The sequence below is a fragment of the Echeneis naucrates genome, chromosome 18, assembly GCF_900963305.1.
Source record: "Echeneis naucrates chromosome 18, fEcheNa1.1, whole genome shotgun sequence".
NCBI classification, from domain to species: Eukaryota; Metazoa; Chordata; class Actinopteri; order Carangiformes; family Echeneidae; genus Echeneis; species Echeneis naucrates.
This window is the reverse complement of record NC_042528.1, coordinates 12,392,122-12,415,104: the sequence shown is the minus strand read 5'-3', so window position 1 is coordinate 12,415,104 and position 22,983 is coordinate 12,392,122. Positions and strand designations below refer to the sequence as shown.

General features: G+C 39.4%; 1 protein-coding gene and 1 long non-coding RNA gene across 16 annotated transcripts in view; both read left to right on the top strand.

Annotated features, from left to right (window-relative positions):
• The window catches only part of ablim2 (actin binding LIM protein family, member 2), an 81,125-nt gene extending 65,987 nt beyond the window's left edge, over positions 1 to 15,138 (top strand). For 11 of the 15 annotated variants that reach the window (XR_003842157.1, XR_003842168.1, XR_003842164.1 and 8 more), the window contains 10 exons: positions 1,963 to 2,070; positions 4,030 to 4,083; positions 6,828 to 6,865; positions 7,068 to 7,176; positions 7,284 to 7,342; positions 8,516 to 8,576; positions 9,688 to 9,695; positions 9,817 to 9,897; positions 12,395 to 12,751; positions 14,417 to 14,540. Coding sequence is in view for 2 of the 15 variants with exons in the window: in XM_029526769.1 (XP_029382629.1) it covers positions 1,963 to 2,070; positions 4,030 to 4,083; positions 6,828 to 6,865; positions 7,068 to 7,176; positions 7,284 to 7,342; positions 8,516 to 8,576; positions 9,688 to 9,695; positions 9,817 to 9,897; positions 14,417 to 14,530 (632 nt within the window). In the remaining 13 variants the exon portion in view is untranslated. Of the gene's footprint in view, positions 1 to 1,962; positions 2,071 to 4,029; positions 4,084 to 6,827; positions 6,866 to 7,067; positions 7,177 to 7,283; positions 7,343 to 8,515; positions 8,577 to 9,687; positions 9,696 to 9,816; positions 9,898 to 12,394; positions 12,752 to 14,416 lie in introns of all 15 variants that reach the window. The other 4 variants (XR_003842167.1, XR_003842162.1, XM_029526769.1 and 1 more) reach the window with 2 other exon arrangements.
• A 6,428-nt stretch (positions 15,139 to 21,566) lies between these two features.
• Positions 21,567 to 22,305, top strand: LOC115059155 (uncharacterized). The gene is made up of 2 exons (XR_003842169.1): positions 21,567 to 21,985; positions 22,092 to 22,305. It is a non-coding gene; the product is annotated as an uncharacterized LOC115059155 (long non-coding RNA).
• Positions 22,306 to 22,983: the final 678 nt, after the last annotated feature.

The following is a 22,983-nucleotide window of genomic DNA, read 5'->3' as shown; positions in this document are numbered from 1 at the left end:
GTTGATCAACGGTGACAGGCTCTTGATGTAGAAAGACGATGCTGTTGAACAACATTGGCAACAGACATTTTTTGTGAATGGGTGAACAGATGTTCAGAATTTGGTAATATCAATATATTACAATTACAATTTCCAGAAAATGGGTTGCAGTACACAGTGGAACGCAACAGTGTTACAAGGTGGTTGTTCCTGATCTGAGACTGTTCAGATGTGGTGTCTATTGATGGAGATTTAATGAAAGTTGTTTAGTCAGTTAGTTTTATCTGATTTTGTGTGAATGATCCTAAACCCATCATTTATATCTTATATTTATACTCTGACTAATGAATAACCTCCAATTCTTGTCTTCTCAATTTAATACGTCCTCAGTCTCTTCCCATAGGCCCAGATCTTTGTGTGGAGGATTTGCACAACAAAATACAATGAGCTTTTAGAAAACATAATGACATCCATAGCCTGGAAAGGCTAGGACATTGTGTGTCATTGTGTATGTAAAAGACATCACTAAATCATCAACATCCCTTACATCCAAATTGCTGCCTGTAGTTCCTCTTTGTGAGGCTAAATGTGTGTGTTTAAGCAGCTAACACTCTCACTCCCTGTCTCTCTCTCTCTCTCTCCCACACACACACACACAGACACACACACACACACACACACACACACACACACACACGCACACACTCTTACTTGCGTTTCTTTGTCAAAGCTCTGGGTGTACAGTGTTAATTAGTGTTGGCTTAAAGAGTGTCAGTGACTCCATAACGTAGACTGACTTAACACAATGTGGTTGTGATTAATAATACACAACACACATGATTGAAGTTGAATGGAAAAATTGTCTCATACTTCTTGATCCCGTTGTATATAGAAAATCTTTGAAGAAAAAAAAAAGAAAAATTCAGCTCAGATATTTTCTACATTTTCTATAATCACTAGTAAAAAGTCACTCAGTCACACCAAGAGGTTTTGTGCTGCAAAGCAAAAACCACTGTACTGTTTGCATCCAGCTTATGGTGCTATGAGCTGTTATATAATTAAACCAAAGAGCTGTAGACAGCAATGGGAGTTACTCTCTGACATGTTTGTGTAGTCTAAATCCACACCGACTGTAGTAACTGACTAGATGCACAAAGAGCTCTGCCTTTTCCAACTGAATCGCTTCAGCAGTTTTTATTTAATACCCGAATGGCTTCAACTAAACATAAAGCCAGGCAAAATACTGGAAATACTAAAAGAAACTCATACCAGGAAACCTTTTGCAGAGAGATGGTCTCACACACAAATCTTTAACTTGGTGCTTTTGTTGACGGATCCGTTTCTCATTTACTGCTATAGTAGTGTGGATTATGTTGCCCTCATCAGATCATAAGGTCTGGATCTGGCTGGTTGACTGGGGAGGTACACCTGCAACATGGGTGACCTAAGAAAAAAAGAGAAACTGCTGATTTTGTCTTTCATTTGTTATTGAAAATTTCATAGTAACATTGCATTTAGATTTTTCGCCAGTATTTTAGACAATTCACAGGCCGATATTTATTTTTCATTCCAACCTTGGAATTGGAGACTCAAACGGCTCTGTTAAGGATGGGTGCTATCAGTCCTTGTAACTGTCATAGCTTTTAAGGTGCCGCTGCTTCACAATGAGAGAGACCGCAGGAGGTCATTTAAGGATGGTCACCTAAGATGCCCTCCAGTGGATATTTTTCATGATGTTCCAGACCTTAAATTTCCAGACAATGGCTTTGACATTCAGTTAATTTGGAATAAACTGTGTAGGTAACTGGGTCATTGCATCACCTTACTAATTGTATTAATCAAAGCTACATATTTGAGCTTTATCAAGATGCTCACCATAATGCTGCCTTTTTTGCCTCCTCCCTTTTGCCCTTTGTTTTCTCCAAATCCTTTCCCTTTTGCTTCTCATATGCAATACGTAACTACCTCCATCCACAACTGGAGGTAGTGAAAGTGGTCGAAGTACCCCCAGCTTATCCACCTACTCTGATGGCAAATCCCCTTCATCTACCTCTACATACGTGGCCGCTCCCCGACATTTCCACATACCAGGTAAGCCATAACCCCAGCGCTTAGCTTGCAACCCCACTATGAACTTGTCCTGCACCTTCACACATTCTATAGAGCAGAATGCCAATGGTGATACAAAGGGAATACAAGGTAAGGCACGAGCTCATTACAGTTTACCAAAACTGAATATCATTCCCTCACTGACCTCCTGTACTTGAAAGATTTAAGTCTGTTGCACACTACATGCCATGGCACTGCATCAACATTAACTAACATTAAACTGAGAAAAATATAGTTATACTATCGGCTTACAGGCAGGGTACAGGTAACGTTAATGTTACAGGTTTATCAGGTTACTATTACACTGGATGATAGATGATACAATGCTCATTAACACCAGAAGAGTCTTGAGACTTTTATTTTTTAGAGACTCGTGGCTTGACCAAGTCTTTTACTTTTCAGCGAATTGGAACTCTGCCCCAACGGGTACATGCAGATGAGTCTTATTAAACTATAAATCTACTAATAAGTCTACTCCATGTGATGGCCGAGCCATAAAAGCAAAAGGTTTCATCTGATGACATTATTACTGTGAAGTGCCTGTAATAGTTTACTTCTCTCTCAGTTTGCATAGGGAATAATTTGTAAGTAAATATTATTTAGCATCATTTTGTCATATTAATTTTATAGTTAAGTTTAATAAAGCAGCAGGAAACTGACTTAATTCCAGAACCAAAGGTTTTTTTATTATTATTTAATTTTACTTTACTTTAAGAACAATAAACAAATGAAACCTGCTGGGAAAGTCAAAACATTTCAATCATAGGTAAGCTTTACCTGTTGGACGTTTTAGGTTAACAGTGATTCCTGGTGGCTCTAGCATTAAAATTAGATATTGATCCTTGATCCTATAATTCTAAGTCTAACTGGTATGTATGACATTTGGGAGAAAAGCAGTTCCATCACATCTAAGATTTGACCAGTTAGCTTCTTGCATGAGGTCCAGCATCTTTACTTCACAGTGTAACAGCTGACTTACCGCTTTTAGCTTTTGAATTGCACCATTGGACTCTTTCATTCCCTCTGTCTTTACTGTCTGTTTGTATTGGAACAATTGCCTTTTTGATGCAACAAACATTTGGCATGATATGCATTGTGCATCAGTTAAATTAAATTAATTTCAGTTCAATTTTTCAACACAGTAAGACAGGATTTTATATTAACCTGTGGAGCCGCTTAAAGTCATTTGATTCACCATATTGTTCCCATTGACAACTACACTGTCAGTCACACAGAGGGTTAAGTGACCATAAGTTAAGTGGAAACAGCCAAAGATTATCTGCTTATTGTTTCAGACGCTGGCAGGCACTGAAACAACAAGAGAAAGTACTCACATGTGTTGTTTTTTGTGAGTCATGTTTCTGCTGTGGATTAATATATGACAGTTGTTACTAAGCGTCTAGGAGACCTGTCTGGATCCACTGACATAGAAATGGACTCGTTCAACCTCAGGGGAAAAAAAGCATACGGTCTGCATTATCCTTAGGCGCACTTCATCTAACAGAGCAGTTAATGCAGGCTTCAATTGGTTTTCCCTATTGTCTTTATAATATTAATTATTTGGATCAATTTTTATTTAAGGGTAAAGTTTTTTTAACCACTAATACCTATAGGCTGTTTGATGCCTGGGGCTGGTGGGTGGTTTCTGATATTTTTCTTTGAATGTCATTGACTTGCATCAAATAACATCCTCCAGTAATTAATTTGTATATTTCGACCTTGAAGCATTAATAATATTGGAAGTGGTGGTGTTTCTGATGTTAATAAAAGTGACAAATGTGTTGAATCAAGCTCTACTCCGCCTCCTCCCTCTCCCTAATGCTTCTTCAAAAAACTCATCCCTCAATAACTGCTAACTCATACTTCTTTTTCTCCATTTTCTCTTTCTTTCTCTCCTTCCCTCTCATGTTGGCTTCTTCTGCATCTATTCCCATTTTACAGAGACTATGGTCAAAGATAATATCTATAGAAAACCCCCCATCTACAAGCAGCATGGTACAGTCCACTTACTCTTTAACACTTCCTTCTCTGGTCTGGTCTCTGCACGATGTGTTGCATGTCACCTGTCATTTCTTATTCAACCTATTCTGTATTAATAAACAAACTAAATAGACGAATCCAAAGTTGGCCCTACAGTTGGACGGCGATGTTATGACCAAATGACCCAAATAACCATTCAAATTTGCAACCCAGAGGTTCTGAAGCAAAACATATTTAGATTTGCTTCCTGGTTTTTGCCAGCCAACTGTGTAGGTTTCCTTTTTAACTTTGGTCAGGACACATGGACAAAATAATATGGTCATATATTCTCAATCGCTCTTTTATCATTCACATGAGTCGTAACTGTCATTTTATTGATTTGAGCAACACAACACATCATTCTGGAGCCACATGATCATTACATTAAATCAACCCCACCCCCCAACCCCACATACACCACCACCACCTTTCCTATGCTTCTCTCACTGTGGCTATCAAAATAAAATCACTTAATCACTTTCTATAATCACTTACAAAAAAAATTTAATGAAGAAAATCCAGGATTTTGATGAATGGGCAACCTGATGTGTGGTCCACTGACAGGAAGTAGTCTGCCATCCTCTTGCCAGATTGTCTCAGATGAAAGCCTCCAATTTGATTTGCTTTCAATGATCATTAATTTTTTGTGCCATCTAAAGTCACCATCCTGCACAGAGCCTTACTGTAGCTTTAAAAATGAAAATAACAATCTGTGCACACACATGCAAACGGAGTGCGACATTTAATATAGCAGGAACTTAAAGATACCCAGTGACAATAGAAAACTTGTTGATCTGGGTACAGAAGTTACGTCTGTTAGAAACAAACTGTCCATAATAATACTAACAATGCAACTTCATTGGTGTTGATAATCCAGCTCATTTGGGACTCATGATAATTGGGAGCAGGGACCTTCGGGTGTTAATTTGCTTACCCTGTTCATGCATGTCTGCACTCATCCCACCAACTCATCCATTGGTTTTACTGGTGATACTGTGAATGTGTGTGCCCTTTGACTGGTCATGCTCATGAATCACTTTGTGTGGTAGCATTGCTGTTTTTACCAATCATTGATTCACTGTCAGTGTCCCTCCCCTAACCATTGTTTGTGTTTTTATGATGGTGAAGGGTTTTCAATACACATGTAGAGTGGGTCACTTAAAACACACTGACACAGGAGTCCAATGAGCTGTTTTCCCCAGTTTTATATGAGAAAATATGAATAATTGTTTAATATAGCCAATAAATGAACCTTGGAGTTGTGTAATATGCTTTTCATAATTTATGGGAATTTGACCAATGGCTTGTTATATCTAATACAATGTGATAGAAGTGGCCAAATTTCTTTGGATACCTTTGTCTAGTGTCCATGCTAAGGTTTTTAGCATGCAAGATGTTAAGTGATCATATGTGTTTAACATTGTTACACACTCAGTACATTGTGGATACAAATGACTAATTCATGCTGTGCAGACATATTTGTCCTCTATAATTATTACTGATAGGACTGATGTTGTTTTAACCTTGTGAGTCTTTGTGTCTTTGTCTGTGTGAGGGTGTATGTTGTCATCGCAGAATGTGGTCCTGGAGACACCTACTTTGGTGTGACCACAGACCCAATTTTAAGTACTTGTATTCAAGTACAAGGGAAGTATTTTTTTTTTTTTCGATTAAAGTAAATTACTTCAGTTGTTTTCAGAAATTAAAAAAGCAGTTTCTGTTAGTTTTCTCTAAGAGGTTGGAAAAAGAAAATTCTAAAAATTAATAATGGCCCTGGCTTAAAAAGACAAAAATGGCTATGAGATGGTTGAAAAGATGCATTTTGCAGAACAAACATCATGTGCCACAGCACCACTGTCTTAAAAGGTTAGAGTGGTGGTGGAGCTAAAAGAGAGAGAGAAATTTACCCTGACAGTTGCTGAAGGAACACACCAAAATAATAGTCAGAGCCATGGTCATTCAGTTTTATGTTGTTGTTGTTGTTTTTTTTTTCAATCTTCTTTTGGCTTTTTCCCTATTCGCGGTTTCCTGCGACTTGCATGATTGGTTTGGCTAGAGTTTTACGCTGGATGCCCTTGCAGATGCAACCCTCCCATTTATCCAGGCTTGGCACTGGCACAAGACTACCACTAGTGGGCGCCCTGTGGCTCCTCGTCCGTGAATTAAATCCCGTTCTCCTGCATACCAAGCGGGTATACTCACCACTATACTAACAAGGAATTCAGTTAATTTTTATGTATGTTTTTGGAAATTTTGGTTTCTTGTAGCAAAACAGTAAAAAAATCAGAGGACACAAAAACATATGGATTCACCCTCTAGGGGCAAATTATATTCACAGAAAATATAATGGGCATCTATTGTTCACTGAAGAGCCAGGGATAAAGTGATTCTTGCGGTCATCATCATGGGACCTTAAGTTCATACATCATAACTGTTGAAATGTTTTGCTCTGATGACTATTATGTAACCGTGTAGCGTAACCAGCATTGACACAACTGTTAGTGGCTGGTTTCATGTCCTACTGCACACTCACAGTGTATGAAGAGCGCCCTGTATTTAGAGAAAACACAAGAAACTTGTGTAAACTGTAGATAATGTCTGCTGCTGATGATGTCACAGCCCAGTAGCGATTGACACTAGTGTAAATATGATGTGGAGCTGAGAGCCAGGTGATCCAGCTCATGAACTGTGACATCCTGTAACATGTAACTGTTTTACAGCTTCTAGAACATCCTGGCAGGATGGGGAGGATAGCAAGGTGGGTGTGTGTGTCTGTGCATGTCTTTATTTGTATCACCATATCTGTCTCTTTTCAAGTCATTTACTTAAACCTAACAAGAACTGTACATCCATTTACTAATCCAATAACTCCTACTTTACCGCCATCCTTCACTTCTTTCCATCTTTCTGTCGGTCTCGCTCTCTCCTTCTCTCTTTGTCTCTGTCTTTTTTTTATGTAGAGGACCAGTTGGATGATCCTGAAGAGTGAGATTGAAGGACACATGGGCGGAGAAGACCTGGATCCCCGCAAATCCACTTGCAGTCTGCCCACCGACACGTCCCAGCCAAGTAAGTAGCAAACTGCAACACATGGTCGACGGGTGCAAGAAGAATCAACTCAAATTAATCCTGATCAGTGCATCAGGTATGAAAAGAGATCCTACTTTCCTCTTCAGATTTCCCCTACAATAAATCTGCATCATTGCCCGGCTATGGAAGGAACGGCATATACAAGGTGAGCTACCATATTTATGTGGTAACATATTATATAGTATGTCATAAAGAGAGAAAATAACCAGTTATTTAGTTTGTTCACACATTTATATTGTTTAAAAAAGTGGACATAAACTCTGGCTGTAAAGCAGAGCTGACACTGGAGAACTGCTTGTGAATAGAAGCTAGATTGCATTGTAGTCTATGTGAAAATGGTCCTCTCACCTGATTTATTAGCTCAGTGAACATTTCCCGGATGAGATTATGGTCTCAGTCTCTAGTTTCAAGCACTCTTGGCCAGAGTGTGCTTGATTTGTACTGGCTGCTATTGAGAAAATTTTGCATCTGACACCTTGACAGTAACTCTTATGAAATGGGGTGTGCATGAATCATACCATGCACACCAACTGATCAGCAGCTACCTACATATACACAGAACTATGAGGTGTGTTGGAAGGAGCGAATAGCTGCTACCTTTGAAGCTAAAGGGGAGTCCTGTTTCTTAGCTGAGCTTTCTGCTCACAAAGTTTTGTCAAAAGAACACACAAATCACACACCAACCTCCTATCTCTGACACTCAACACCAGAAACCTCAGAATAGTATTAAAATGAACTTCCTGGAGCTTTTGTAGAGATTTGGTATTATTGCAGAGTTTAGTCAGTGCCAATGTGGAATGTTTGAAAGGCAATCAATACCTCAAATGGCAATATGCCAACCTTGACCATGTAATTTCTCCTCATTGTCTCATTTGCATGATTATTACATTTTAGATAAATGGTAAATGAGCTGGAGTTACACAGAACTTCTACAGCTTTACAGACCACTCAAAGTGCCTCACATAGAAGCCACATTCACCCATTTACACACACATTCATACAGTACTTGCTCCTGCTACTATTATAGTACTTCTACCAAATATACATGGCAACACATACACTGATTAAGAAACAATTTCGGTAATTTTGGCAATTTAGGTTATCTTGCTCAAGAACACTTCAGCATGCAGATTGGGGGATCGACCCATCCTCCTCTTGCTGTAACTGATGGGAGAAGCTTCTTATCGGAAGCAGTTGGTTTGGTTTTAACATACTTGGTATTAAACTAAATGAATGTCAGCCTTATCAGTATCAGAACAATTCCTCAAGCTGACTTCCTTTTGGTTACCAGTGTCTGTGTATGTTTGTGTTTCTGTAGGCTGCTGAGATGGTGGAGGATGAACCGGACCCAGACTCCCAGAGCTGGGGAGGAATGAGGGGTGAGGCTGAACTTAGAGTTACTCTGTTGCTCTACTGATGTGAAAGCTTTCCAACTGTTGATAAGTCAGTCAGCTCAATTCCTAAAATGAATCCATTCATAGCATTATTATTTTGCATCTATTCAACCATTTTGGATTTGAGAAGATTAAGTGACAGTTTGGTTTTTAAGCTTTGTGTTTTTCATTTTGCGCACTGGCTTGGATTAACTTGGCGTAACTTTCCAAAAATAATGCAGTGATCTTCAGTGACTCTAAGAGGTCCTGTGTTCAAACAATTGAGCCTTGGCCCCTAAACCGCTGGTTATCAGATTGAATATTTTCATAGTTTTAGATTTATAGAGGAAGCACATAACGAAACTTTAAAGTTATATTTGTGGTTATTTGTTATGGGCTTGTGGGCTTGTGTGCGTGATTTAACTGTAGTTCTGTGATTTGACTTACTGAAACTATGTCTATAGTAACACTATACTAAATACTATGCAGCCATGTTCCCATTTATCAGTTTTGGGTTTTTGTTGGGTTTTTTGTTTGTTTGTTTGTTTTTTGCCTTTTAAATCAAATGACTGTATACACTATTTTTTATCCCAGTTGCTTATTGTCCTGGTTCTGTGGCCAACAATTTCGGACTGACAATTTATCCAAAATGTGCTTTTGTACAACCAAGCTCAAGGACATCTTCCTCTAGACATTAACAGCAACTTAGCGCTTAATGTGAAAAGACCCAAATCATATTTCCTCCAGATAATGGACGATTTATAATCCATGGCCAAACATACAGCCCTAGCTCTCTCACAGTGGCTGGAGGTAGCAGTGTGGATAGGTGATGCCATTTTTCCAGCTGCAGTGTTATTTCTGTGTTTACAAATGTGCGTTTGTGCAGTTCTGGCTGAATCTTAAGCAAAGAATGGGTTGGAAAGATACCAGCCTCGTTAGATCTTTGTGTGTGTGTGTGTGTCTTTGTTTAGAGCAGCCACTTATAATGTTTTAATGCCTTTGGAACCTAATCTTGTTTAGACGATTTGGTTCCAGGATTAGGCTCTAATATTGTAGTTTACTCATTGTTCTACTCAATTAATTCCCTATTTCTCTCTCTCTTTTTTTCCACTCTCAGAGTATAAGGTAAGAGTGTTTTAATAATTCACAAAGATACTTTAATGGTCTTGGCAGCTTAGCTTGAACATTTGGATTATAGATATATTCCCCAATAAATCTCTCTCATTGCTTACTTTGTATGTGCCAGGTCTACCCTTATGAAATGCTGGCAGTGACGCATAGAGTGAAAGTGAAGCTACCCAGAGACGTAGATCGTACGAGACTGGAGGTGAGCTGTAATCTTCTTCTCCCAACTGTGTCATTTCCTCTTTTCTGTCCACAGGTCATTAAAAACCCTGAGAGAAATGTCAGCTCAGGGCCTACAAGGTCTCGACTAATTCAATAAGCCATGTAGGATAGAACTGTTACACAATACTTAAAGAAGTGCCATTTCCAATTTTTGGAAAGATGGATAAATTTTTGCTTCTGCATTTTGAGTGTATACACTGTGTGGCCAAATAATTTGGAAAGGGGGGTGTTTTATGGTCTCTTGTGTGGATAATTGCATTAGAACAGAAACAAATAAATGTAAGAAGGACGACCCGTTAGACTGTATTTAAAAGCAGGCATGGCCTCCAGAAATCAGACTGGGCTTGAAGTCTATGTAAAAATGGCTATACGTCCCACTTGATTTATCACCTCAGTAGACTTTTTCCTGGTGAGTTTACAATATTAGTCTCTAGTTTCAAGTAATTTTTTAAAGTATGGTTTTAAATGTTTTAAGGAAAATACACCAGCTACCTCTCCCGAATATGGTGTCTTCTGACGGTTGAATTACTAAAGGCTTCAAAGTTCACAAAACAATGACCTTAAAGGGACTGCTATCTGCCCCATCCCCAGTGCGACTGATCATTAGACTTCAAATGTTTGAAGATTTTAATTCCACTGAAGGCAGATACAGTACTAAATTGTACCTATTTTTTTTTCCTGTGTAACAGATCCCCAATCCAGCATACTATGTAAAAAACTATGTAAAAAGAAAAGCTTTTCTCTATTGCCGTAGAATGATATGACTGACTTCCACCCGATCTATGAGCTGGAACACGGGGACAGCTAAAAACCCTAAAGAGTTGTAATATTAGGAGATTAATGCACCTGGTTTTGGAATGAGGTAACCTACCCTAACCCTAACCCTAACCATCAGCCACATGCGGATCTAATGTTCAGGGTCTACACACCTTTAACCACATGGTTTATTTTCAGAGTCTTGAGGGAAAAACATTGAGATGCTATATAAATTTAGTTTATTAAGAAATGTGAGGATAATTGGCTATTGTGTTGCTTGCTTTTGCATTGGTTCACAGCAAGCTTAACCCACAAGCATGTCCTGAAATAAAAAAATTAAGTATAATTGGACTTAATTTCCCGTAATTACTGATTTCCTACAGCTGTTTCTCTTATACTAGTCTTCACACACTCACACTCACAGATTCTGAACTCTCATTAACTTTGTGTAGTTAAAAACAGCAAATGTTGTAGTCACAAGAGTTAAACTTCAGTTGCAATATATCTTTCGACAGAAGAGGTCTAATGAGCCTTTTTTCCCAAAAAGACCGCCTTAAAAATATTTAAAACCTCAGTAACCTGAATATAACAATGCCCTGTGAGCCTCTGGGTTATGGGAATTTGTACACAACAGGAATCAGATTGCCAGTGCATATGTCATATGTTACTCAGTCAACATGCCCCTTTGTGGTTAGAAACACTAGAATGGAGACAGTCATTAGTGTGAATGTGTGCGTGTGTGTGTCAGAGAAAAGTATTCCATCCTCTCCATTACTCAGCACTACTCCTGATCCTTGACCCCAAAGTGCTGCTGGTTTACCAAATCTAATCAGCAGCAAAAACCAAATTAAGACCCGACCTCAGACAGGTACATCCCCTTCCCTGTGAGCTGCCATAATCATATTTGATATTTTTGACCTAGGGCTGGTAGTGTGTATGTGAGGAGCTGCACAAAAGTTAGTGGCCCAGTTATGAACAAAACAATTATTTTTGGAGACATTTTGTGTATTGTGTATTTTATGCATTTTGCGAGTTCGCATGCTGTTGTTAGTGATGTGGTGTTATTATTTTGGGTATCATTTTTGAGCTTTAGAATATTGACAAAACATTATGGGTACTTAAAAATGTTATTGTTGTTATTAAAAAACTTATATTCCTCATCCTAATTTGTTTATGTTTATTGTCTTCCTGCAGTTTATATAGTGGAACGTGGCCACTTCATGCAGCATTGGCAGATTCAGTTGTCCTGCATTACAATAGAAACCAGAGTATGTGACAGAGTATTTTCACTTACTTACTACCATACTTCAGATGGACACCAATGAATAAATAATTGATGGCACTGAAGTGTTACGGTTTAAGTCCAGGCTTTGGATTAAGTGGCATCCCATTAGTTTTTGATCTCTGTGCTCTGAAAGCTCAAATTTGTAAATCAGCAGTCACCCAAAAAACTCTTGATTTTTGAAACCAGAAAAAAACTATATTAGAAGAACTGTCCAAAGCTGTTGGACAGAGTTGAGGTCAGGACTCTGTGTAGCCCAGTCAAGTTCTTCCACACAGAGAAAACATTTTTCTTTTTGGACATGCATTTGGGCTGGACTTGGGGAACTGTCAAACATGAAAGGGCAAAACAAACCTTAATATATACCTGCTCTTTTTCTGTTTTCCTCTAAATGCATTTATTCAGTCATTATCAACCACTTTCCATTTCTGGGTCACAGGAGGTTGCTGGAGCCAATCCCACCCCACACTGGGCAAGGGCGGGGTACACCCTGGACAGCGAGCCAGTCTATCAAAGGGCCAACACACAGAGACAGACAAAGACCAACAACCACTCACACATAGCTAGGGGCAATGTAGAGTCAGCAATTAACCTAGACATGCATGTCTTTGGACGGTGGAAGGAAACAGGAGTACCCGGAGGAAACCCACGCAAGCACGGGGAGAACATACAAAGTCCACACAGAAAGGCCCCAGGCCCAGGAACCAAACCTGCTGTCAGGCAACAGCGCTAACCACTATGCCACCGGGCTGTCCTCCTCTAGATACGACCATCATTTAAGAAAATGTTAAATCAGGTTGGCTTGAACACTTGAAACTAGAGACCGGTGTTTACTGAGCTAATAAATCAAATGAGAAGTAGAACCATTTTCACGTAGACTTCAGTACAATCTGACATCAACTCTGGTTTCATTTTACAGCCCTTAATGTCGATGTCCCAATTTAGATATAGTCTTAGCCATTCTCCAATCAGTGATGTCACAGCAGGTATTTGTGACCCTTTGTGACATTTGTGTGTTATGATACAGCCTCACATGGGGTACCATTTATTCTGTGACTGTCGAATGAGACTGAGACCCCAGGACTTTGCTCCACAAAGAGACTACAAACTTTATAACCAAAAGTAATCAGGATACTATAAATGGGTGCAGGTTTGATTTTGTGGTGATTTTGCATATGCAGCAATGTGTGACATTAATAATAATGATGTAGAATGATTTGCTGTGTGAATTGAAATTAACTGATAATCATAAAAATGTTGTTTGATTCACATATAAGTCTGTTCATGAAACAGTTTAGATCTTTTGTCCTCAGCTGAATGCTTATCAGGCTTTTGACATGGTTGTAGGCCTCCCTTTGTGATCAGCACATGGTTGCTGATTCGCTTGGGTCCACAAGGGTCACATCTCAGTGGCTTCGCTGAAATGTGATGAAACTAACACTAATCCTAATTATTTTATTTAGAAGGCCGTGTTATCTGTGCTTTGACCATCGTGTTGTTATTCCTTCAGCTCTGAGGGTGGGAAATGAAAGGGATCTGCCTCACAATCCCGCCTCTGTTAGCTGGTATGGAAACCAGGTGATTGGCTGTCAGTCAGCAACCACCTGCCTCTAATTTATCATCACTATCATCACAAAGATGCACAAAGGCTGAGTTCAGTGCAGCCAAAGTTTTACAATGAAACAGTGTCCTTTTGTTCTGGGTCTAAATCAATACCATACATGTTTTTGATCCATAGTGCATTTCTGACATTTACAGGGGAGTTAGTGAGCATTTGCAGTGACAGCCAAAGCTGGGTTTTGGATAGCACTTCAGTTTGGAGGAACTTCTGAGGTTTGTGTGTTGAACTTGACTATGGAAAGCAATGTAATGTCTGCTAATGTGGTGAACACTAACATGATTTTCGGATTGGGGCATTTGTAGATGTGTCTAGTCAAACAGTATAAAGATGCTACTGAGTTGTACAGCAGGGACTGAAATAATGTCATTGGTTCAGGTAACCAGTAGAACATGTGGGTCATTCAGTATGAACACTGGGACAACCAGGGGTCGTTGTAAACGACCATCGGGTAAGATGTGGCAAGGGGCTTTGTATAGGAACATTCTCAACAAGGTCACAAGGGGTAAGACATTACTTTTACTTGGTGCTGGGTATTACTACGATGATTTTTTTTTTTTTTTTTTTTTTTTTTCTCCCCCAATCTGGGTTTGTCTTGGCAATTGTTAACAACAGAGATTGTCAACAGAAATGTCTAGGCAAAAAGAACTAGGCTTGGTTCTTTTATCCCCTGGCTGTTCTAATGTTAGGCTCAGTGAAAATTCAATGTTGGGTCACTATGAACTGACAGGTATTTTTATGAGTTTTACTCTAGCTCTCCATCTAATCTCTCTAAATTATGTGCACTGTCAGTCTTTTATACAAGGTGAACCTATTTGTGTCTCCTGTGTTTTGTTTCTCCAGAGACACTTATCTCCTGAGGACTTCCAGATGGTTTTTGGCATGACCCTGGAGCAGTTTGACCGCTTGGCCCTTTGGAAGAGGAATGACCTAAAGAAGAGGGCACATCTTTTTTAGACAGACAAAAAAAGCAGCAAGCAACATCTCAACAACTAACCCGTCCTGTCTTGAATCAAGCAGAAAAAAACCCCAACCTGTTTGAAATGTCTATATATGCACCGCCATGATATCCCCCGTGACTTTCCACCTGTACAATGCCATGCCGTCTGCCTGTGTTGCCACAGAGAGGTACTCCATGTGGGAACGTCTGAAGTTGAGGCAGCATCTGTAGCTTTTTGTATGCAATGTGGTCCGAATGTTTGAATGGCAACCTTACATAAGAGGACGAGGAGCTGCGTTTGCATGGCCTGTGTTGATACTCCTCGTCTTCCGTGTGGTTTCCTCCACCCACCCCAACTCTTTCGTACTCAGACCCTGGCAAAAATAACTTTCACCTGCTGGATTTTTGTTTTCAGTTTGCAAGGCTTGAACATCCTCTCATATCTAGCTGGTTCTACATGCACTGACTGTTACATTATCAAGCTATTTCTTTCTTTTTTTTACAATTAGAGGAGGCTGCTGACTGTTCAAGCATTTCAAAGACAAAAAGCAGGAAGAAGAAACACCTTCAGCTTCTCTAAGCTTGTATTTAAAAAAAAAAAAAAAAAAAAAAAACCTGCCATAAAGCTCATTATCATCACCTTTGGTTTTCTTTCATATTTGCAGTTAGAGAAGTCATGAAAGACTGGCTGCTACTTTTGACATGTGCTATGTTTGAAAACAGTTGCATATCTTACACAACCCTCTTGTAAATCAGCACCGACAGGGAGAGCCAGAACAGGAAGGGGGTGGGGAATGGAAGAAAAAACACAATACCGTTTCAGGGTATGCAAAGATAACGGATACACAGGATTTCCACAGTGACATGCACTCAGATTAAAAAAGAAAACAAGGAATAATGAAGGAAATTATTTTTCTAAGCTATTTTTGACTTCTCGAAAAGTTCGTTCACCAGACATCAGACGCAGCTGAGCGAAATCATGATTTTGTTAGAAGAAAAAAAAGGCTGCACTGACTTTAAGCTTCACAGACCTGCAGCAGTACTTAAGCCTAACAAGTGAGGTCTTGCTTAATTTAAAACTCATTACTATGACTGTGTTATATCTTCTCAGATAGAGGTCTAACTCTTTATGTGTTTGGTGTTTGAAAGCATTGTGTTCAGTAAAAGCTACACATAAGCTGATCAGTTTTGCTTGGTTTTCTGGACCACACATCAATTGTTCAACTCACCAATTAGCATACTCTAAAATGTATATAAACATATACTGGACATATCCCAGATATATCAGTCTGTATACAGTCCATGGTGTATAACTCTTCAGGCATGCATGAAGATGGGAAAATGAGGATTCTCCCTTCACCACAGATTAGAAATGTATGAAAACACAATCATCACTGTGTTTGAGTAACATTTTACTTTTTGGTTCATGTATGTCAAATGAAATGCCTGGGTTAGCTGCTTCCATTTGCTTGCGTTAGGTATTTAATTAATTAATGGTGGGGTTTTATTTTGAAATCTTAAGGGTGTAGTGTCAGATGAATAGCATCAACAAGAAGAAACCTTTTGGAGAGAGACATTCAATTTTAAGTTTAATCTGAGTGTAAAATAACATTTTTGCTCCTGTACGTAACACACTAACTGTTGTCATAAAGCGCCATGTCATCTTTCCAATAATCATGTGCTATTAAAGTGCTTTATCCAAAACTCAGAGGCCATATGGATTTGAGTGTTTGAATCTGACAGATGAATGACAAGTGCAGTCAGCAATATATAGACAGATCAGCCATTACATTATGACTACTGACAAATCGCTGATGGGTTAAAACAGGAAAAATAGTCAGGTGTGAGGATGAGAGAGATTTTGAGGACCAAACTGTGATGTGACGACTGAGTCAGAGCATCGCCAACACTGCAGCTCTGTGGGATCTCCTGGTCTGCAGTGGACAGGAAGGAAAACCACTGAAACACAGACAAGTTCAGGGGTCAAGGTATCCTTGATGTTCTTAGGGCGTGATGGCCATGTGGTCTGATCCAACAAAAGGTCTGCTGTAGTAAGAACTGCTAACGAAGTTCATGCTGGTTCTGTTACAAAGCTGTCAGAACATACAGAGCATCACAGTTTGTTGTGTATAGCGCTGTATAACTGCACTGTCCATGCTGTCCCCTGTCCACCACCAAAAGACCCTACAGTGGACAAATGAATACCAGAACTGAACTATGGTGCAATGGACGTGGCATGGCATGACATCATGTAGCTTGTCGGGTGCATGTGGGTATCCTAGCTGGGGAGGAAATGGCAGGATGCCTTATGGGAAGCAGACCAGCTGGTGGAGACAGTGGGATGCTTTGGACATTTTTTCTGCTGGGAAACTGCTGGGACCACACATCAATTGTTCATCAATTGTTCATTCATCCTAAACCTGCTTTAGACCAAGTCCAGGTTGTCATCGAAACAGTGTTCTTTGATGGCAGTGGCCTCTTTCAGTATGATAATGCTCCCTGCCTCACCACAACAATGGTTCAGGAGGTTTGAGGAACAACAACATGCTGACTTGGATCCATGTTGGATTCATGTTTCCTGGATCTCATTCCAGTTCAGCATCTGTGGGGTAAGCTGGACAACAAGTCGGTTCCATGGAGGCTCCACCTCACAATTTACAGGGCTGAAAGGACTTGCTGTAGTCTTGTTACTGATAGCAGAGCTCACTGTCAGAAGTCCAGAGCCCAGACCTTTAGGGTCGAGGCTGTTTTATGGTTAAGAGGAACCTACACAACATAATACAAGTGACCATAATGTAATGGCTGATTTGTGTAAATACCTGGAGACTTTCTAGCTTAATTTTTCTCACATTTGTCCATTGTGGAAAGATGAGCGTCCTCCATTTCAAGCCACATCACACCAATTCCTATATGCTCCAAACATTTAGATGAACTATTAAGACTTTGGGATTAAAAGATCAAAGTTGCTGTGACCTCATAGTGGCCTCTTGCATGTGATAACACAGATCACCTTGAAGTAATCTCTTCTAGTTGAGTACCAACATTAGCTTTGGCTCAAGGATGAACTGATGAGAATTTTGTGTTCAAAGGTCAAAAGCCACCGTGACATCACCTTCATGTGTTTGGCCTCATGAAAGCACCATTTTAGGGATGCCTTGAGCAAAATTCAGTGAAAAACTTTTTTTACACAAAGTCTGAATGATGAAGTGTTGATTTTGGTTAACTTTATCACCATTACAGCAATTATTCAACTCCATAACTCAGGAACAGGATAGACTGTGAGCACTTGTTTCCACAACACTGTGAGTCTTGTTTAATTCAAAGTACTGAGGTAAAGTCAGGGAAAGACTTGTTTTGCTTAAATACTGATTAAATCAACAGAAGCACAGAACATCTTTGCTCTTTCCCTGACTTTAACTCTGAACTTCATACAGTCTCTATCAGCCCTCAACTGCATCATGAAAACATGATGATTTGACCCCCAAACAGTAAATGGAGGAGTGTGGATTCAGTGGGCTCCATTCTCAGACTCAAGGTCAGTGCTCTGATTTGTTCATGCATCTCTTCCATTTGGCTCATGAGATTTCAGGGACTGGGATTTCAGCCCATCAGGACAGATAACATCAGTAGGATCTTTCATCTGTTCAGGCAAACAGGCCTCTGACTAAGAGAAAACAACAATGAAATGAATGATGGAAAGGTTAGTCAAGTATAGTTTTTTTATTTTCCTTGCATGTACCTGTATCAGTATTTCCCTTACATTTCCTTAATTTTTTCATTCAGGCATTCAGGGTCAAAAAACCCAACCTCAGTGTGTCTAAAGAAACCAGGTGGTTATCTGATAGAGCTGGATTTGTTTCCTTGTTGGTTTTATTGGAAATCTGAAAAGAAATATTTGATATCCATCATGTAGCTAATAAATATTAAATTGACTCTTGTGTGTTATTTTATTACATGGCCTTGTTTGATAATTACTAAAATAGTTATTAAATGGATAAAAAAATGCATCTGCGTCTGACATTGTGTCTGTTGTGGTATTTCCATTTTGATCTCAGTGAGTCCCTGTTTGCTCATATCTGCCTCTATAATGCTTTAATTAGAAAAAGTAAACATTGATAATAAGCATGCTGTCTAATTAAATTCCACCTCAATGTGCTGTAGGGGAGGGTTCTGCCATCACCATGGAAAAATTATGAATGGTGACAATGTAAAAAGTTCATATTCATGTTCACAAAAACACTTTTGCCACAGTGTGCAGAGCAAGTGCGAGCAAAAAGATATTGAGGGGGACCCGGTGATGACATCATGCTGAGAGGATCGAGACCAGATAGCTACCGGCAAAAACACCCACAAACTTAAGTTTTCAGTTTTATAATTGTAGCCATAGATAACTTATTGCATCGTGAGTGGTTGGTGAACATCTTTAACCAAGAAATGTCGCCAACCAAGACTACAAAAACACTGCTCCAGATCATAGAGGGATAATATTAGAATATTTAGTGTCAAAGAGGGGATCAAAGGAAGTAATGTGCTGCTTTTTTTCGAAACCTGGCTGCCCAAACGTCTGAACATGTAATCCAAGAAAGGCAGGATCTGGCTGGACAGATGCACATAGTTGTTATGAAGCTTCACTACCCAGCTGACATAATAAAGATAGTAACACTTTGGTGCGAAGCAGAAGCTTGAATACGAAGGGGCAAGGATCACTATCTTACAAGACATTCCGAAAAATGTCCTGCAGCAGTGGAGCTTTGACGCGGTGTGCCAAAAACTGATTTCCAGGAACACAAGGTTCAGGATGCAATATCCAGCGACACGCCGCTTCACCTACAACAACAAGAATATCTCTTTCGACATGGCTGAGGAGGCAATGGATGTGATTCCATGAGTACTGCTAACGAGTTACAGTGCATGCTGATCAGGGTGGTTCAACTCACAAGTGAACTTGATGTTGCATGAACAAAGTGGTTAACTTAGATGTGCTCTGTTAAGTTGACTCTTTACACCACCCCGCACGTACTTTACAATTTGGGCTACATACAACAAGATTTTACGATGTACTGACTACACATACGGTGACTTTCTATTGTGGGAGTTTGAGTCAGGAGTAAATGAGTGGCATGACGGCTGCATTTCACGGAGAGCGACTATGGACTGTGTGCGCTCACAAGGCATTTTGTTTGCTATAGACCATTTTCATGTGACTTCAGACAACTTCTGTTTGGAAGCGAAGCAGGGTATCGCTACATCCAGTTTGAGACTATTAAACTGAAGATGCGGGGATGTAAGACAGCACTCAATGGAACTCAGCTTATTTCTGAAGGTAAGACCGAGACTATAGTATTTCTCTTGTAGTGTTTATCATCTTCATTTCCCTTGGTATCGTTAGTGATCATTGCCGTTAGGTAGGTGCCTTGATGTGGGAAAGTAACGTAAAGATATGCAGGCTAACAAGTGGCAACTTCAGCTATAGACTTGATAATGCACTGCAGCCAGGCAGTATTGTATGCATGTGTGTGGATTACACCACCCAATATTTTATCAATTTACTGTCCATCTGAAGTCTGATGTTGATGTAATTAATTAATGCTGTTGAGGGATGGACACAAGGAGAACAGGGAGAGAAAAAAAAATGAATTACCCAAGAATAGTAATATTCCAGTTTAGTAAGGGCAATACTTAAAGACAGAATATGTAAAGATCTGGGCCAGTTTCTACTGGGGCTGCCACCTTTACCTAGAGTCATGGATATGAAGAGATCAAAACTACTGAACAAACTTTTATTTCTGGCTAAAAAATGCATACTATTTAATTGGGTCAGTGAGAAACCTTCCACCATAACGCAGTGGTACAAAGAAATTTTTAGAATCCTGATACAGGCCAAGTAAAAAGGAAATAACAATTTTTGGACACATGGTGGCCCCGAATAGATTACCTGCCTAAGGAGCTAAGTGTAACTATCCAGAGGGGAAAGGGTACATTGGATTAGGTCCAGAAACCTCGGGCAGAACCATGCTCAGGGAGGGTAGCCATCGACCAGTTGAAAGCCAGCACAGATTCCTCCCCCTGGACTGATACTGGGAGTTGGTTCCATAGAAGAGGAGCCTGATAGCTTAACGATCTGGCTCTTGATTTACTCTTGAGACTGGAGTAACCACAATCATTAAGAGATTATTAAGAACTTTGTATGTTAGGAGAAGGATTTTAAATTCTATTTTGAATTTCTTTTACAATTCTCTTTCTCTAGTTCCTGTTAATATTAATTACTTTATGTAAGGCAACTATATCTACACAGTACCAGTGAAAGGTTTGGACACACTTTTAAACCATTCAAATGATTCATCACTGTCACAGTTGCTCACAAACACATCTAGTGTGAACTCAAAAAGAGAAAGAAGTAAATGATAAGTGGTGACTTTCCTACAGCTCTTTTTGTTTATTCATTTATTGTGAGCATCTTAGAAAAAATTGTCTGTGAAATAAATCTAATTGTAATAGCGAGGTTGATAAGTCTTGATTAGTCTCAAAGGTGTGAAGGTGTGCAGAGAATGCTCTTCCCATCACCCAGCCTAGGATTGGCCACAGACAATGTCAGTCAGTGCTGCGGGCGGGGCGTAAGGGGGTGGGGAGCTGGGGTGAAAGACGCCTCTGCCCTGCCTCTATTGTCACCAGGCTGATTGGAGTGTTTTTTCTGAGCATGGAGCAGGAGAAAAAGGACAAAGGTAAGAGCTGCCAGTTTTCTGCTGCTTCTCTCCCTGAGCTCAGGTAGGAGGGAGAGAAGCAGCTGTTGCTTCCTTCACTTTTAATCTGATTATTATTTCAGGGATTACAAATAGATTCATGTTGTAAATAGATTCATGTTGCTTTTCCTCACAGAACGACATTAAATCACAATGTCAACACAGGGAATAATAATTACAATGGTTTATATTTAACTTTGTGCACCTCTACTCTGGCTATTGTGTTACTTTCAACGGTCTCACAATAAGTATCTTTGTTCTTCTTGTTTTTTTGTTTTTTATAGTTAATATTCTAATAACAACTACCCAACTGCATAGTTTTTAATGTGATATTTTATTGTCTTTAGAGAATTATTTTGATCATGAATGATTGATCATTTACCCATTATTATATTATTCTGATGCACTGTCACATGAGGCCACAGGACTCTGCACAAATTATTGTAAAACACAGCCGCTCCAGTGTGGTGAATGGGACTGGAAGGGGTACAAAGGGCCATGTGGCAGTGAAGGAGAAGACATGAGGAAGAGGAGGGAGAGAGGGGGTGTGATTCATTGGCAGAATGACAGATTGCTCCCCGACAGCCTGGAGGCTGCAGCTTGCTCTGAGCATCAGCAACCCTCCTTGGGGAACAGGGGAGGGAGGACATGGGAGACCAGCTGGGAGCCTGAATTACTAGACAGCTCCAGGCAGTCCTCCAGACAAGAGATCCTGAGCTCTTTATTCAGACTGTAAGGACAAAGACTGGAGAAATCATACATCACATATCTAAATGTGTTTATCAGTGAATTTATTTTGAGAGGGTTGATTTTAAGGATTGCCACATATTTGTTGCAGATCTGGTGATCCAGCAAACCCCCCACCCCCAGCCGTTCAGAATTTCATGCAACAGACTGTGGGTAGAGGAGGTGGATGCTCCAGCAGCTCAATGATGTGTGGACAAATCCATTAAACAAATACAATAGAGCAACCAGAAAAACAGAGCAGATTAGGAATAATTTGCCCTGGCACATTGATGTGATTACAAAAAAAAAAAAAAAAAAAAAAAAAATCCCCTACTACCAGGAAACATTTCTAATTTAATTTTCTTCAACTCGAAATTTGTTGTTTTTAAGTGTTGCCAAAAGTTTGTTAATTACAAACTTCAAACAAAACAAAAACTTTTTTTTTTACCAAAGTTTCCTGTGCATGGATGTGATGTGCTAAATGTGCATTTGTTATATGGAGGTAGATTTGTTTTAATATTGCTTGTGTGGACAGATCAATAATGCATGTGTAATCTGAAAATACAACCAACTACTTTCACAAAGATAGCAAATAATATGTAAATGTAAAATATGTAACATTATATTAATATATATTTATATTAAAGGAATCCGAAATTGTAAAAATTAAAGTAAAAATATTTTTGGATACATTCTGTTGATTTGGTGAGCTCCTCTTAACATTTGAAACTTTTGACCAGACAAGTACTGATCATTTTTTTATATTTGAAGGAAAAAAATCAATTGTCAATCTTTTTTGTTGGATTTGTATTTCAAGATTTTCCATGAATCCCATATGTTTTTTGTGGAATTTGTTCAAATCCATCAATTTCAAAATGATTCCACATCAAGACACAAAGACTCAATCTGCTCGCACAAATAATATACGCCCATACGCTTCCATATTTTTCCAACATTAGATTGTCTGCTGCTTGCCTGGTGTGTGTGTGGCAGATGTTGCAACA